The sequence below is a fragment of the Sorex araneus genome, chromosome 11, assembly GCF_027595985.1.
Source record: "Sorex araneus isolate mSorAra2 chromosome 11, mSorAra2.pri, whole genome shotgun sequence".
In the NCBI taxonomy this organism is placed as follows: Eukaryota; Metazoa; Chordata; class Mammalia; order Eulipotyphla; family Soricidae; genus Sorex; species Sorex araneus.
In genome coordinates, this window is record NC_073312.1 from 40,916,581 (window position 1) to 40,928,778 (window position 12,198).

Genomic DNA, 12,198 nt, shown 5'->3' on the forward strand with positions numbered 1-12,198 from the left:
TCTACTTTCAACACTCAGTTCTTTTTTTTTTTTTTTCTCATTTTGCTTTTTGGGTCACACCCAGCGATGCATAGGGAATACACCTGGCTCTGCACTCAGGAATTACTCCTGGTAGTGCTCGGGGGACCATATGGGATGCTGGGGATCTAGCCCGGGTCGGCTGCGTGCAAGGCAAGCGCCCTACCCGTTGTACCATTGCTCCAGCCCCAACACTCAGTCTTGTCCAGAGTGATCATTTCCAATTAGTATTGTCATAATGAACCCTCCTCTATCTTATTTACCCTCTACTCTCCACATCCTTTTGGTAATTCCCATCCACTGACCCAGTCCTCCTGGCCTATTTCTCAGTTTACTTTCTGAGTACGACCTACTCTTCTAAAAGGTATACAGCAGTGAATAACTATTCTCAGAGTTTGGATTCTAGGGGAAGGAAACATAATAAGTTAATTAAAAGGGGCCAGAGCGATAAATGTTCCAAGGGCTGCAGTGCATACTTTGGCATAGAAGAGGCCCAGGGAGAACATATCTATCTTGCTTGCTTGTCTCAATGTTGCTTTGCTTATTTCTACTCCGGAGAAGATAGTGTTCTCTCCTCTACACGGTCCCTGCAGAAACCCATGGGAGCCATTCTGGAGCCCTCAACCTTTTGGGGTGTGCCCTCCCCCACCAAAAAAAAAAAAGTTGGTATGTGAAAAACTAGATGTCTATCACAGAAAAACCACCACCGTGGGAAAAGACGGCGATCCCAGAGCACTGGGAGGGTTGGATGAGTTGAACTTCCAAAGTGTGGTTAGGGGAGGCATTTGAGATCGCTGAAGGGAAGGCCTGGAAGGGAGCACTCGGTCACGTGCACACCATCAGTGTGAGTGGAGGGAACAGCAAGCACAGAGGCCTGGAGGCAGGAGCTGGTTGGGCAGGTTCTAGTGGTAGATAGAAGGCAGGTTTGGCAAGGTGGGAAGGGCTAGGAGTTGTTGGCACTGGAGGCCATGATAAGAAATTTGGAATTTAGTCTAGGTGGTAGGAGGCTCCAGAGAGACTTGGTCCGGGGCAGGAGGACTATCATCAAGCATTAGATGCGAGGCCTCTGGGGAGAAGAGAGCTGTTTGAAGACAAGGGTTGGGTGGCTAAATCTCTCGGAGGCTGCTGAGTACCCATCCCTGTTGATACCGTGTCTCCAGAGAATTTCCCTCGCTTTGTCTCTCAACTTCCTACACGGCAGCTGATCTCCCCCAAGGATGTCACCATCTCCAGAGAACAGATTCCAATTATCCTGGAAAACAAGGTAATTGGGATTGTAGTAGCATTCATCTCCAGTCTCAGAATGAAAACCTATCTGAAACAGGAACAAAAGCTAACTCCAGAAATTACCCCCTTCCTCACTGGGAAAAGCCCAGGGAATGATTTATGGAGCAAAGGATATGTTAAACTATTGTTAGTCCCTAGTCCCTTTCAAGATATAATCTTACAAGAAAGAAAAAAATTAATGAGTGTTTAATCAGGAGATATTTATTGAGCTCCTACTATGTGCTACATATGTATCTAGTTGCTAGGGAAAAAAGCAGAAAAACAAAGATCCCTGTCCAAGAGGAAAGAGAAAACACCAAGTATGTGATACCAAGACACCAAGTATGTGATTTACTGGACAAAAAAATCTGGGAGAAAAATAAAGTAAGAATAGCAAGCATTTGGAAGAAGTGTTATAAAAAAGGCTGGTCAGGGGGAGATTAATGAGAAAGTTCGAGGTGCCCAGTATGGGCAGGGCATAGAGAAAGGGTGGGGGAGTATCAGTGGTGAGGGCAGGGCCTGGCCCACACCTAGCAGGGCGTTGCAACACAACTACTACCGCTTATGATTTATAATTTTATTCCACGGTAAGTGACAAGGAAAACAAATTCTTCTAGACAACTTAGTAGTTTCAGACTTCTAATTCCCTGATTTCTGAAAAGTTGTAACACGTCAGCTTGCTCTTCCAGAAAGAAGTATCATGCTTGCCTGTCTCAATGCCTCTTTGTTTCCTTATTTCCACTGGGAGAAGACAGTGTTCTCTCTCCCACATGTACTTCTCTCCTCTCCCCTCACATCTTTCTAAATTTCAGTAAAAACTTCAACAAAACAGCTCTATTTAGCAACTCCAGTTCTATGACCATACATGCCAGGGATAGAATAAGGCCACAGCAACGGCCAGATTCTTCTATTAGTTTTCTGGGTAGGTTTTCCCCCATAAGAGTTCACTTGAGTGGAAATCAGGTGGTGGGATTACATCTTCCAGGTAGCAGACTGAAGGGCAGCCTGTACATCAAAGGGTACAAGCTTGGCTCACACTCATGATTTGCTTTTGGCAGAACTATGACATTTAATGGGGAGAATATCGTATCTCTGAGTTTGCAGAGGCATTACAATGAAAAAAAGAAAAGCACTTAGAGCCAGCCTGGTGCATGTGTAAGGCTCATGTGTGCTAGGAATGAAACCCAAGACCTCACACACTGGAAGACACGTACTCTGCTCTGAGCTCCACCGGCCACTAGTATCGGTGTTTATGAAGCAGTTTGGAGTACAATGAATGTAATTAATCTAGGGGAATGGGCAGGTGGCAGCATGTAGACTGAAGGACTCCAGCAATCAGAAGCAATGAAATGAAAAAAAGCATCAAGTTTCTTGTCCATGTGTTATCCACATTGGGGTCCATTTTTGCTCTCTCTACTGGGGAATTCACAGCCATAGCATGGAAATGAGCTGAGGCTTCTTGGGCATCGCTTGCCTCAGTGGAGCCAAGGAAATAAAAGGTAAAGGTGGAGAACTTACAGACCCATAGTCTGAACTTCCTCCAGGAAGGGCTATGGAAGGGGTAAGATCTCAATTAGTGTGGGGTTGATAAGGCTAAACAGCTTCAGCACAGCACTATTCAAATATATATATATATACACACACACACATATATAAATTCCAAATAATAAATACACACAGGCCCCAATTTTCACTTAAAAATTTTTTTTGGGGGGTCACTGACACCCGGTGTTACACAGGGGTTACTCCTGGCTCTGCACTCAGGAATTACCCCTGGCAGTGCTTAGGGGACTATATGGGATGCTGGGAATCAAACCCGGGTTGGCCACGTGCAAGGCAAGTGCCCTACCCACTGCGCTATTGGTCTAGCCCCCCAATTTTCCCTTTTCTGTGCCATTTTCTACTGGATTCCAGTGGCTACCACTGGGTACAGTATGTGTTCCACATGTGCAACACCCAGGGTTTGATCTTGGCAGCCAGGAAGTGAGGTGTTGGTGGTGGGGAGAAACAAAAACGTTTTATTTCCTCAGTACTAGTAATACCTCGAGCATATGTCAACCTCTTCATTTCCTCTTACTCAAAACCAGGGATGCAGATGGTAGAGGTATCATGTCTGTACCTGGGAGATTCTTAGTATTCCTCCCCTCCAACAACCAACAAATATGGTTGTTCTCAAATGCTATTGGTTAAGTTTTGTTCCTTTGGGGGGTGCTGGGTCACACCTGGCTGTGTTCTTGGCTTACTTGTGAAGAGGAAGAGAAAGAAGGGGATAGGGGACCACATATGGTGCTGGGGACTCAACTCGGGTTGAGCAAGTGCAAACACCTGCTGCACAATCTCTCTGGCTCTGATTTATTATTGGGGAGGGGGGAGGAGGGGGAAGAAGAGAGAGTTTGAGCTATAATGGGCAGTGCCCAGGGGACTATTCCTGGCTCTGAGCCCAGGGATCATACCTTGTGGAATTCAGGGGACCACATGAGCTGGGGATCAAACCCAGGCTTCCTGTGTGCAAAGAATGTGCCCAGCATTTTGAGACATCTCCCCAGCCCCAATGATGGCTTTAAATCAGTGCTTGTCCTTTTTTGGGTGGTGATGGTGGCGGCATTGGGCTAAACCCAGCTGTATTGGACTATTTTTTTGCTCAGGAGGGATTCCCTGCTGTTGCTCAGAGGACCAAATATGATGCCCGGGTTCAAATCAGAGATGTACTTGGGGTCTGTTGCACGCAAGGCAAGCAACTGCCTTCCGCCCTGTACTGTCTCTCCAGCTCTGTGCTGGTCCTTGAATCTGGTCACCTGGGGAGGAATTCTGCTCAAACGCTGCTTCTGACTCAGTGGAACTGAAGTGGGCACAGTGTACTCCCAGGAAGCTCTCAGTTGATAGGGCATCCTGATGACCAGGAGCATGGCAACAGTCCTACGAAGGCTACCGTACAAAAGGCCCTCCAAAGGCCCCCCAGATCACCCATTTCTTTAGAAACCAAAACTGAAGATTTCCATCTCAACTTTAGGCAAAGTCACTGACTCTGCCAACTGTCCAGTAGCAGCAAGGCTGGGGCATAATGAGGCACCATCTTTTGATTCTAGAGGGTTCATGATCTTCTACAGGAAAATCTTGCAATTCCCTCTACTGCTTTGGACTTTTTTGATCTTAGCCTTTGCCTCTGATGATAATTACCCCTTAATTAGCACCCACCACAGTGTCATCTAAATAATTATAGTAAGTGCAGCTTACACCTCTGCCGACTTTCTTCAAAGGACCCTGTGCTTATTTGTAGTTAGGTGGTAGAGCACATGTCTCTCCTGTGAGGCCCTGAGTTTGGTCCCCCACATGGAAAAACCAAACTCAAAACACACAAATAAAAGTCCTGTGCATCCCGCCTACGGTGGAAAACAGATTGGTTATGACTTTCATTCACATAAATTACCAAAGAGTTGATTTATTTAGAAACAATAAGTGCTGAAGAGATATTTGGGAAGTTCATATAATAAATATCGAAATATTTATAAGGTATATATAAATTATAAATCAAAATATAAACCAGCACCAAAAGCAAAATAGTTCAACCATGTAAAAAAAAATAACCCTAACAACCCATTTTTCTATTGAGAAGGGCTGCAGGATCTCCACCATTTCTAGTTTGTTATCAGTTTCCAGACTACCTTGAAGCTAACTTCTGGGTGCATTTAAATAAAAATTATTCATTTGTGGTCTTAGGGGCGGACTTTTCACTGAAAGCAATTTTCTAATTTCCCAGGTGGATCTCTATCAGCCTCCCACCAAACAGCAGGGCCATCCCCGCACTATGAATCAGGCGTCTGGGCTGACTGTGCTTCTTTGTGAGCACTTTCCCACAGCTGCCTTAAAAAACAAAAACAACCAAAATAAAAGCTCCCCAGCTTTCTGAGTAGGTAATACACTGATGAGGTCGGGGGAGAACACCCTGCAACACCACCAAAGCACGGGTAGCGAAAAATATTTCCTTCCACCATCTCTCTCTCTTTATCTTCCCCCAGGACGATGCCCGCCTCATTTCTGTAAACATTTTTATAATGGAAAGTTTCAGGTATTTTTATTAATCACACGACAGCAACTCAAAAAAAAAAAAAAAGGAAAACAATAAAGGGAAAAATAAAACTAACACCAAACCTCCCTTCTGGTTTTATTCTTTCATTTTTGCAGGAATTTTTCGAAGACAAATCCTCAACACCAGAGATTATCTCACCTTTCAAAACTTGACTCTTACCCTTCGAGACTTCATTATATCTCTCCCCCACGCCCTACCCCCATTCCCCCGCAACATAACCACAATTAACAAGGTTATCGATAATTATTTATTTCTGCGGTGCGGGGGATGGAACCCAAGGCTTTACACCCGGGTGGCATTGCACTAGACCACAACCCTTGCCCAAATTCCTTAACCCTAGACCAACTCAGAGGGTCAATTTTCACAGGGGAAGGGCGGACGTAGGAAGAACTGGAAGGCTTAAGAGCCGAGGAGGAGGAGGAGCGGGGAGGGCGTGCATTACAGGGCGTGCGTTACAGGGCCTCGGTGGACACCGCGCGCTGTCCGTCCAGTGCCCGGAGGAGACTCGGGCCTCCCAGTCCCCGCCGTCGTTACCTGCCGCCGGGCCAGCACCCACTAGGCTGGGTCACGGGCGGCTCCGAGCCGCGTGCTCCTCGCCTCTCGGCTCCGGGGCGGCGGCCCCAGCAGGCCGGGCGCAGCTGCGCGACCCACCGTCCCCAGACACCGGCAGGTCCCAGGAGGGGAAACGATTGACACAGCTGCTTGCACTGCGCCCCCCTCCCCTCCCTCCAGCCCTCCCGCGGGGCACCTGCGTTTCCCGGAGCTGCGACTCGGTTCCCGAGCCGGGGCGGGCGGGGACCTGCCCGCCGACCCTAGCCCCGGGCGTCCGCCGCACCGCTCCCGCAGCCGCCTCGGCGGCCCCCCGCGGAAACCCGCGTCCCCAAGACTACAACTCCCGTCGGGCCCCGCGGCCGGGCCAATGGCGGGCGCCGGCGCGTGCGGGGCGCGGCGCCTGCGCGGCGGTTTGAGTAAACGGCCGCGCCATTGGCTGCGGGGGTCGGGCGGCCGCGCGGGGCCTGTGGGAAGCGGAGTGACGGAGCGAGCGGCTGTTGGAGGAAGGAGGTGGGGGGCCGGGAGCGCAAATGGCGTTGAGATGGTTCAGGGCCCTGTTCAAACTCCAGCGCTGACCATTCACCGGCGGAAGCGGCGGCGCAGGCGGCGGCGGCGGCGGCCCAGCGGGCTTCCCGGGCCGGCTCTGGCGGCGGCGGCGGCGGCGGCCGGGGACGCCTGAGGCCTGGGCTCGGCCGGCGGCGGCGGCGGCGGCGGCTCCAGCTCGAGGTGGGGAGGGAAGTTGCGGTGCCGCCGCTCCTCCCCCCTCCCCCCCAGCTCCGCCGGGTTTCCTATTTACCGAGAGCCGAGCCGCGGGGTCCGGCCGGTGGCGGGGAGCCCCCCGGGCCTCTCTTGGCGCACCAGCCGGCCCCCGCGTCGTCCCGCGCGGGGCGCCCGCGCCCGCCCGGGGGCCGTTGGGAGCCGGAGGAGCGGCGGAGGCGGCCCGCGGCCAGAGCACCCGCCCGGCGCCCGGGGTAAGTGAGCGCTGGGGCGGGCGGCCGCGGCGGGTGCCGGGGGGGAGCCCGGGGCGGCTCTCGGCCGCCTCCCCCCCCCGCCCGTCCGCGGAGGAAGTTGGGCAGGGAAATGACCCCCAGAGAACTCTCTTTGCTTGCCCCCCACCCCCGCCTCCTCTCTCCTTTTTATTTTATTTTTTTGCGGGGACGACGACGACGACGGCTTCTTGCCGGGCAGACTGTTGGGTTTTTCTTTCCTTCCCCGGCTCGGGTCAAGTGTGTCGGGTCCGTCGGTGCCCCGGATCCTTCGCCTACTTCCTCGGGCCCCGGCCGCCTCCCCGAGGCCTTCGGGCCGACCCAAGGGGATTGGGTGGCAGGTTTCCGGGGCGTCGGAAAGCGACATCCCTTTACTGGGGGTGGGGAGAAAAGTTGCGTGAGCCTCCCGCGGGCGGGGGTCGGGGGCGCCCCTCGTGTAGCTACCGCGGGCGCCCCTGGGTGCCCCGGGTTTGCCCTCTCGGACTTCTCATCGCTCTCCCCCATCCGCTCCCCCCCACCTCGTCCATGCAAGCCCCGAAACCCGGGGGGAGCCGCGGGACTCCGGACTCGGAGAGGGGTTAAGTGCGAGGACTTTTCTCTGTCTTTTTTTTTTAAGATAAGTTTTATTTTATTTACCCAAGCACTTCCTTGCACCTTCGACCTGTTTTTTTTGGGGGCGGTGGGGGCTGGGGGGGACTTGAAGCACAGGCCCGAAGACTAAAAGGACTAGCAGTGATTCTGGTTCCCCCCCCCCCCCTTTTTTCCCTTCTTCTTCCTCCTCCTGGTTTTTTTTTTTTTTTTCAATCATTTCCCCTCCCCAGTTGGAATAGTTTGGAGACTGAGCATGAAGATCCTAATGTCGTTGAAATAGGCTTGAAATGTGATGTCAGCTATGTCTGCCCACTTTTGAATTAATGTACTTGACGCTTTAGGCTTAGGTAATGCCGTTGCAACAGTCTTGTCTGGGGACTTAAAAAAAAAAAGCATTATGGAAAACTACAGAGGAGATCAAAAGTAAGGGGCTATTATATAATGAGTTCCCGTGTACGTAAGGGTCGGATTCGTCGACACACTTTCTGTACCCCGCGAAGTTGGGTTCGCTGACATTTCATCGGGGTTTTCAGTGCGGTTCGTGGAGGTTTAGAAGAACGATTTTCTTACCAATTAAAATAATGAACTCGGTATTAAATATTTATCTACGGACTTGAAACTTGCAACGGTGAATAACTTCAGGGATCATTTTTCCAATGAGTTTTTCTGGTGTGAGCCTCAGAGGAGCCCACGTCTAGATTTTTGGTTTGGCCTTTAGTCAGCGTTTTTTAGGTGATTACGGTGTAAGTGTATCCAAAACAGACAGGCTTGGTTGGTGTGTATGTAAGTACAGGCCTATAGTTCAGGGTTTTGCTGTCTTGCAGGAATAAGAAAAAGCGACTTTTTTTGGGAGCTGTCAAATACCCTTAGTTTTGTTCAGTCTTTACTTAGACAATAAGATTCTGCCTGTAGTGAAAAGCTGCAGTAACAGTGGCTATAGAGCTCCCTTGGGAGAAAGTTTTGTGACATAGTTAAAATCTTTTAAAAAATTTTTTTTTCCTCCCTCACTCATGTTTTAGATCTTGAAACAAATTACGGCATTTTCTTTTTTCTCTTTATGCAGATGTGTGGCCAATTTAGTGTTTTGTCAAATTGAATTGTAGGTCAATTATTTCAATTGTGTTGTAAATTTCAAAATAGAGATTTCCCTACCCCCCTCCCTAAACAGTTGTTTTCCTTGTTCTTCATCTACACTTTTTGCATCCTATCAGTATATTGATATTTAAACTTTAGAAAGTAATAATGTGAGAAATGGATAAGAATCATTAGTACTTAAAAAGTACTGTAACTTGTTTTAAGAAATATTTGATTCGTGGGGTTAGATAAATAGTACTTGGGGTAGGGTGCTTGCCTTGCAGGCAAGTTCAATACCCTGCACCCCATATGGTCCTCTGAACACAGAGCCAGAAATTAAGTCCTAAAGCACACACTGCCAAGTGTGGCCCAGAAAACAAAAAAAAGTTTGACTACTGAAAAATTTTATTTTAATTATGTAGCTATGCCAGATAAAACATTCCTTATAAGCAAAAGAGGGAAATAGTTAAATGTTTATATTGCTTCATTTAATAATCCATGACTCTAGAAAACTAACTCAGTAAATGAGCACAGCTCTGTAGGGACAAGGGCGTAGAATAAATGTGGCTTCCTGCGTTCAGGGAGATGACCAACTAAGGAATATTTTTGAAGTCACAGTTCAGATTATATTAGACCAAGAATCATTTTTAAAGTTGTATTAATAACAGATTCTAATACATGAGAAAAGAGCACCACACTTAACGATTTCTCTTCTTCTCATGTAAGTGCTCCGAAATTTCAGTCAATTATTTGAAAAAAATTTTTGAGGTCCAGAAAAATATGAACTTTCTGTGCTTATGATTTTATATTTAGATGATTATTCCTATTATTAAGAGGTATAGGTGATGCTTATGACAATAGTAAGACTCATTTGAAATTAAAAATCTGTTCCATTATAAATTGATTTTGTGGGTGCTGTATTATAGGTTGGCTAGTCATGCTTTTTTACTTTGTAACTAGTATATGAAAATTAGAAAATGTTGACATAGAAGAATAGAGTAAAAAGAGAGCCTCTTTTATGCCTATCTCTCATATTTTTTTAAGTGTTACTATAGATTTATATTTTGAAAGTTGAAAAGCCATATGGGGAGAATTCTGGGTTCTTTTATATTCAGCATTAATATTTGGTCATTACATATTTTATCTCTTTTGTTTCCCACAGAGAATATGAAACAGGTGTCAAAATGACATCCAGATTTGGGAAAACATACAGTAGGAAAGGAGGAAATGGCAGTTCAAAATTTGATGAAGTCTTTTCCAACAAACGGACCACCCTTAGTACAAAGTGGGGAGAGACCACATTTATGGCTAAATTAGGGCAGAAGAGGCCCAATTTCAAACCAGATATCCAAGAAATCCCGAAGAAACCGAAGGTGGAAGAAGAAAATACTGGAGATCCTTTTGGATTTGATAGTGATGATGAGTCTCTGCCAGTTTCTTCAAAGAATTTAGCCCAGGGTAAGGGTTCCTCTTATACAGAATCTAATGAAGCTGCTCAGCTGGAAGATGTCACTTCTGTACTTGAAGCTAATAGCAAAATTAGTCATGTGGGTGAAGACAGTGTTGTAGCTGATAAGTGCTTACATTTCGAGGATACTTTGCTTGGCAAAGAAAAGAGCACAAACCGTATCTTAGAAGATGATGCAAGCAAAGGTAGCTGTGCTAAATTAGTGATTCTGGGTAAGTTTTTAATTTCTTTATTCTGAGCTGAGAGTTTTGTGTCAGCCACTTACGTATACTCTTAAAATGTTGTACTTCTTGGGTATTCTTTCTGAATTTATGATGCATGGAGATTGTAGATAATTTTGTAAAACATTACAGGAAATTGAAGATGACCATTGGGGACTGAATTTTTATTTCAACAACTCAGAAATTGATGTTCCCAGAATATTATGATACTTTTGGGACATAGTTTCTGATAAATCTCAAGTTCTTCAATAAGAAACAACTTTAAAATATTTTATTTTGGAAGTTATTTTTTGGAGCGGGAAAGTGTGTGAAGATGTCACACATCAGCAGTGCTTAAGACTTAACTTCTGGGGCTGGAGCAATAGCACAGCAGGTAGGGCGTTTGCCTTGCATGCGGCCGACCTGGGTTCTATTCCCAGCATCCCATATGGTCCCCTGAGCACCGCCAGGAGTAATTCCTGAGTGCAGAGCCAGGTGTAACCCCTGTGCATTGCCGGGTGTGACCCAAAAAGAAAAAAAAAAGACTTAACTCCTGACACTGTGCTCAGGACTCACTCCTAGCTAGGCTCAGGGGGCCCTATAGGATGCTGGAGATCTAACCCGAGTTGGCTGTGTGCAAGACAAGTGCCCAATCTACTGTACTATCGCTCTCACCCCTAAAATGCATAATTTTTATTTTAAGACCTCACCTGGTGATGTTCAGGGCTTATTCTTGGCTCTGTACTCAGGGATCACTCCTGGCGGTGCTCAGGGGATCATATGGGGTGGCAGGGATGGAACTTGGATCAGCTGCATGTATGGCAAGGCCAGTACCCACTGTATTATCTCTCCACCCTCAAAAAGTATCTTTCTGTTGTGGTAGGCCAACAGACAGCACAAAGTGTTGCTGTAACATTTTGTTACAAAAGAGAGATTGTTAGAGTGACATTTGGATCATTAATGATAATGAAAATTTATGGTGAAGGTTAAAAATGTTAGGATGTTGCCCCAGCAGGCAGACATACTGAAAAATTGAATTTCATTTCAAATTGGGATTAGTTTGGAGTGAGGTGCTAGCCAATTAGGGCTGTTGAAAGATTTTATGTTTTATTTTTTTTTTTGGTTTTTGGGCCACACCCAACAGTGCTCAGGCCTTATTCCTAGCTCTGCACTCAGGAATCCTCCTGATGGTGCTTGGGGAACCATATGGGAATGCTGAGAATTGAACCCCTGGTTGGCCATGTAGAAGGGAAGTGCCCTCCCTGCCCACTGTACTGTCTACTCCGTTAAAAGATTTCAGTCTGTAAAACCATCTGCTGTTTTTAACTTTTGTTTTACACTTACTTGGTGGGGCACATCTGTCATTCTCTGAGTACCAGGGATCAAACCCTGGGGCTTTAATAACCCTTTGAGCCTTCTTCATAGCACTAAACCCAGCTGTATATTTAAAATTTAAATTTGTAAATCTGGCATCTAGTATTGTTCCTGGAACAATATATTTTACTAGGTGCATCATACTCAATTTTTATAAGGCATTTGAGATTTGTAGTAAATGATAAAAGTGCAGTTAAGAAACTGAGAGGCTAAGATTGATTGGAGGTTGCTGTGGAGAGGAGTGCCTTATTAGCAATGGAGCAAGGATGCTGCTGTAGTTGAAAAGCCTTAATTCTTGATTTATTGGCATAGTGTAGGGGTATGAAAAGCTATATTGATCTCATTTGGCTGGGGGGGGAGGCGAGTGGTGAGAGGCAAACACTCCCAGTGCCCAGTAGTTACTACTGGCTCAGTTCTTGAGGATTGCTCCTTGTGGTATTTGGGAGACCATGTGATGGCAGGTGTTGAAATTGGGTCTCACACATGCAGTATATGTGTTTTTCAGCCCTTTGAGGTTTCTTCCCATCCCTGATTTTTGTATGTTTGTTTTGGTTTGGTGCCACACTACATGGTGCTCAGAAC

The 12,198-nt window shown here is 47.0% G+C and overlaps 1 protein-coding gene across 3 annotated transcripts in view; it reads left to right on the forward strand.

Moving 5' to 3' along the window:
* The first annotated feature begins 6,484 nt into the window (after window positions 1-6,484).
* WAPL (WAPL cohesin release factor) overlaps window positions 6,485-12,198 on the forward strand; it is a 69,008-nt gene continuing 63,294 nt past the window's right edge. The window contains exons 1-2 of one of the 3 annotated variants that reach the window (XM_055118863.1): window positions 6,485-6,894; window positions 9,737-10,254. In XM_055118863.1, the coding sequence (XP_054974838.1) occupies window positions 9,759-10,254 (496 nt within the window). In that variant the 5' untranslated portion in view covers window positions 6,485-6,894; window positions 9,737-9,758. The remainder of the gene's footprint in view (window positions 6,895-9,736; window positions 10,255-12,198) is intronic. The other 2 variants (XM_055118862.1, XM_055118866.1) reach the window with 2 other exon arrangements.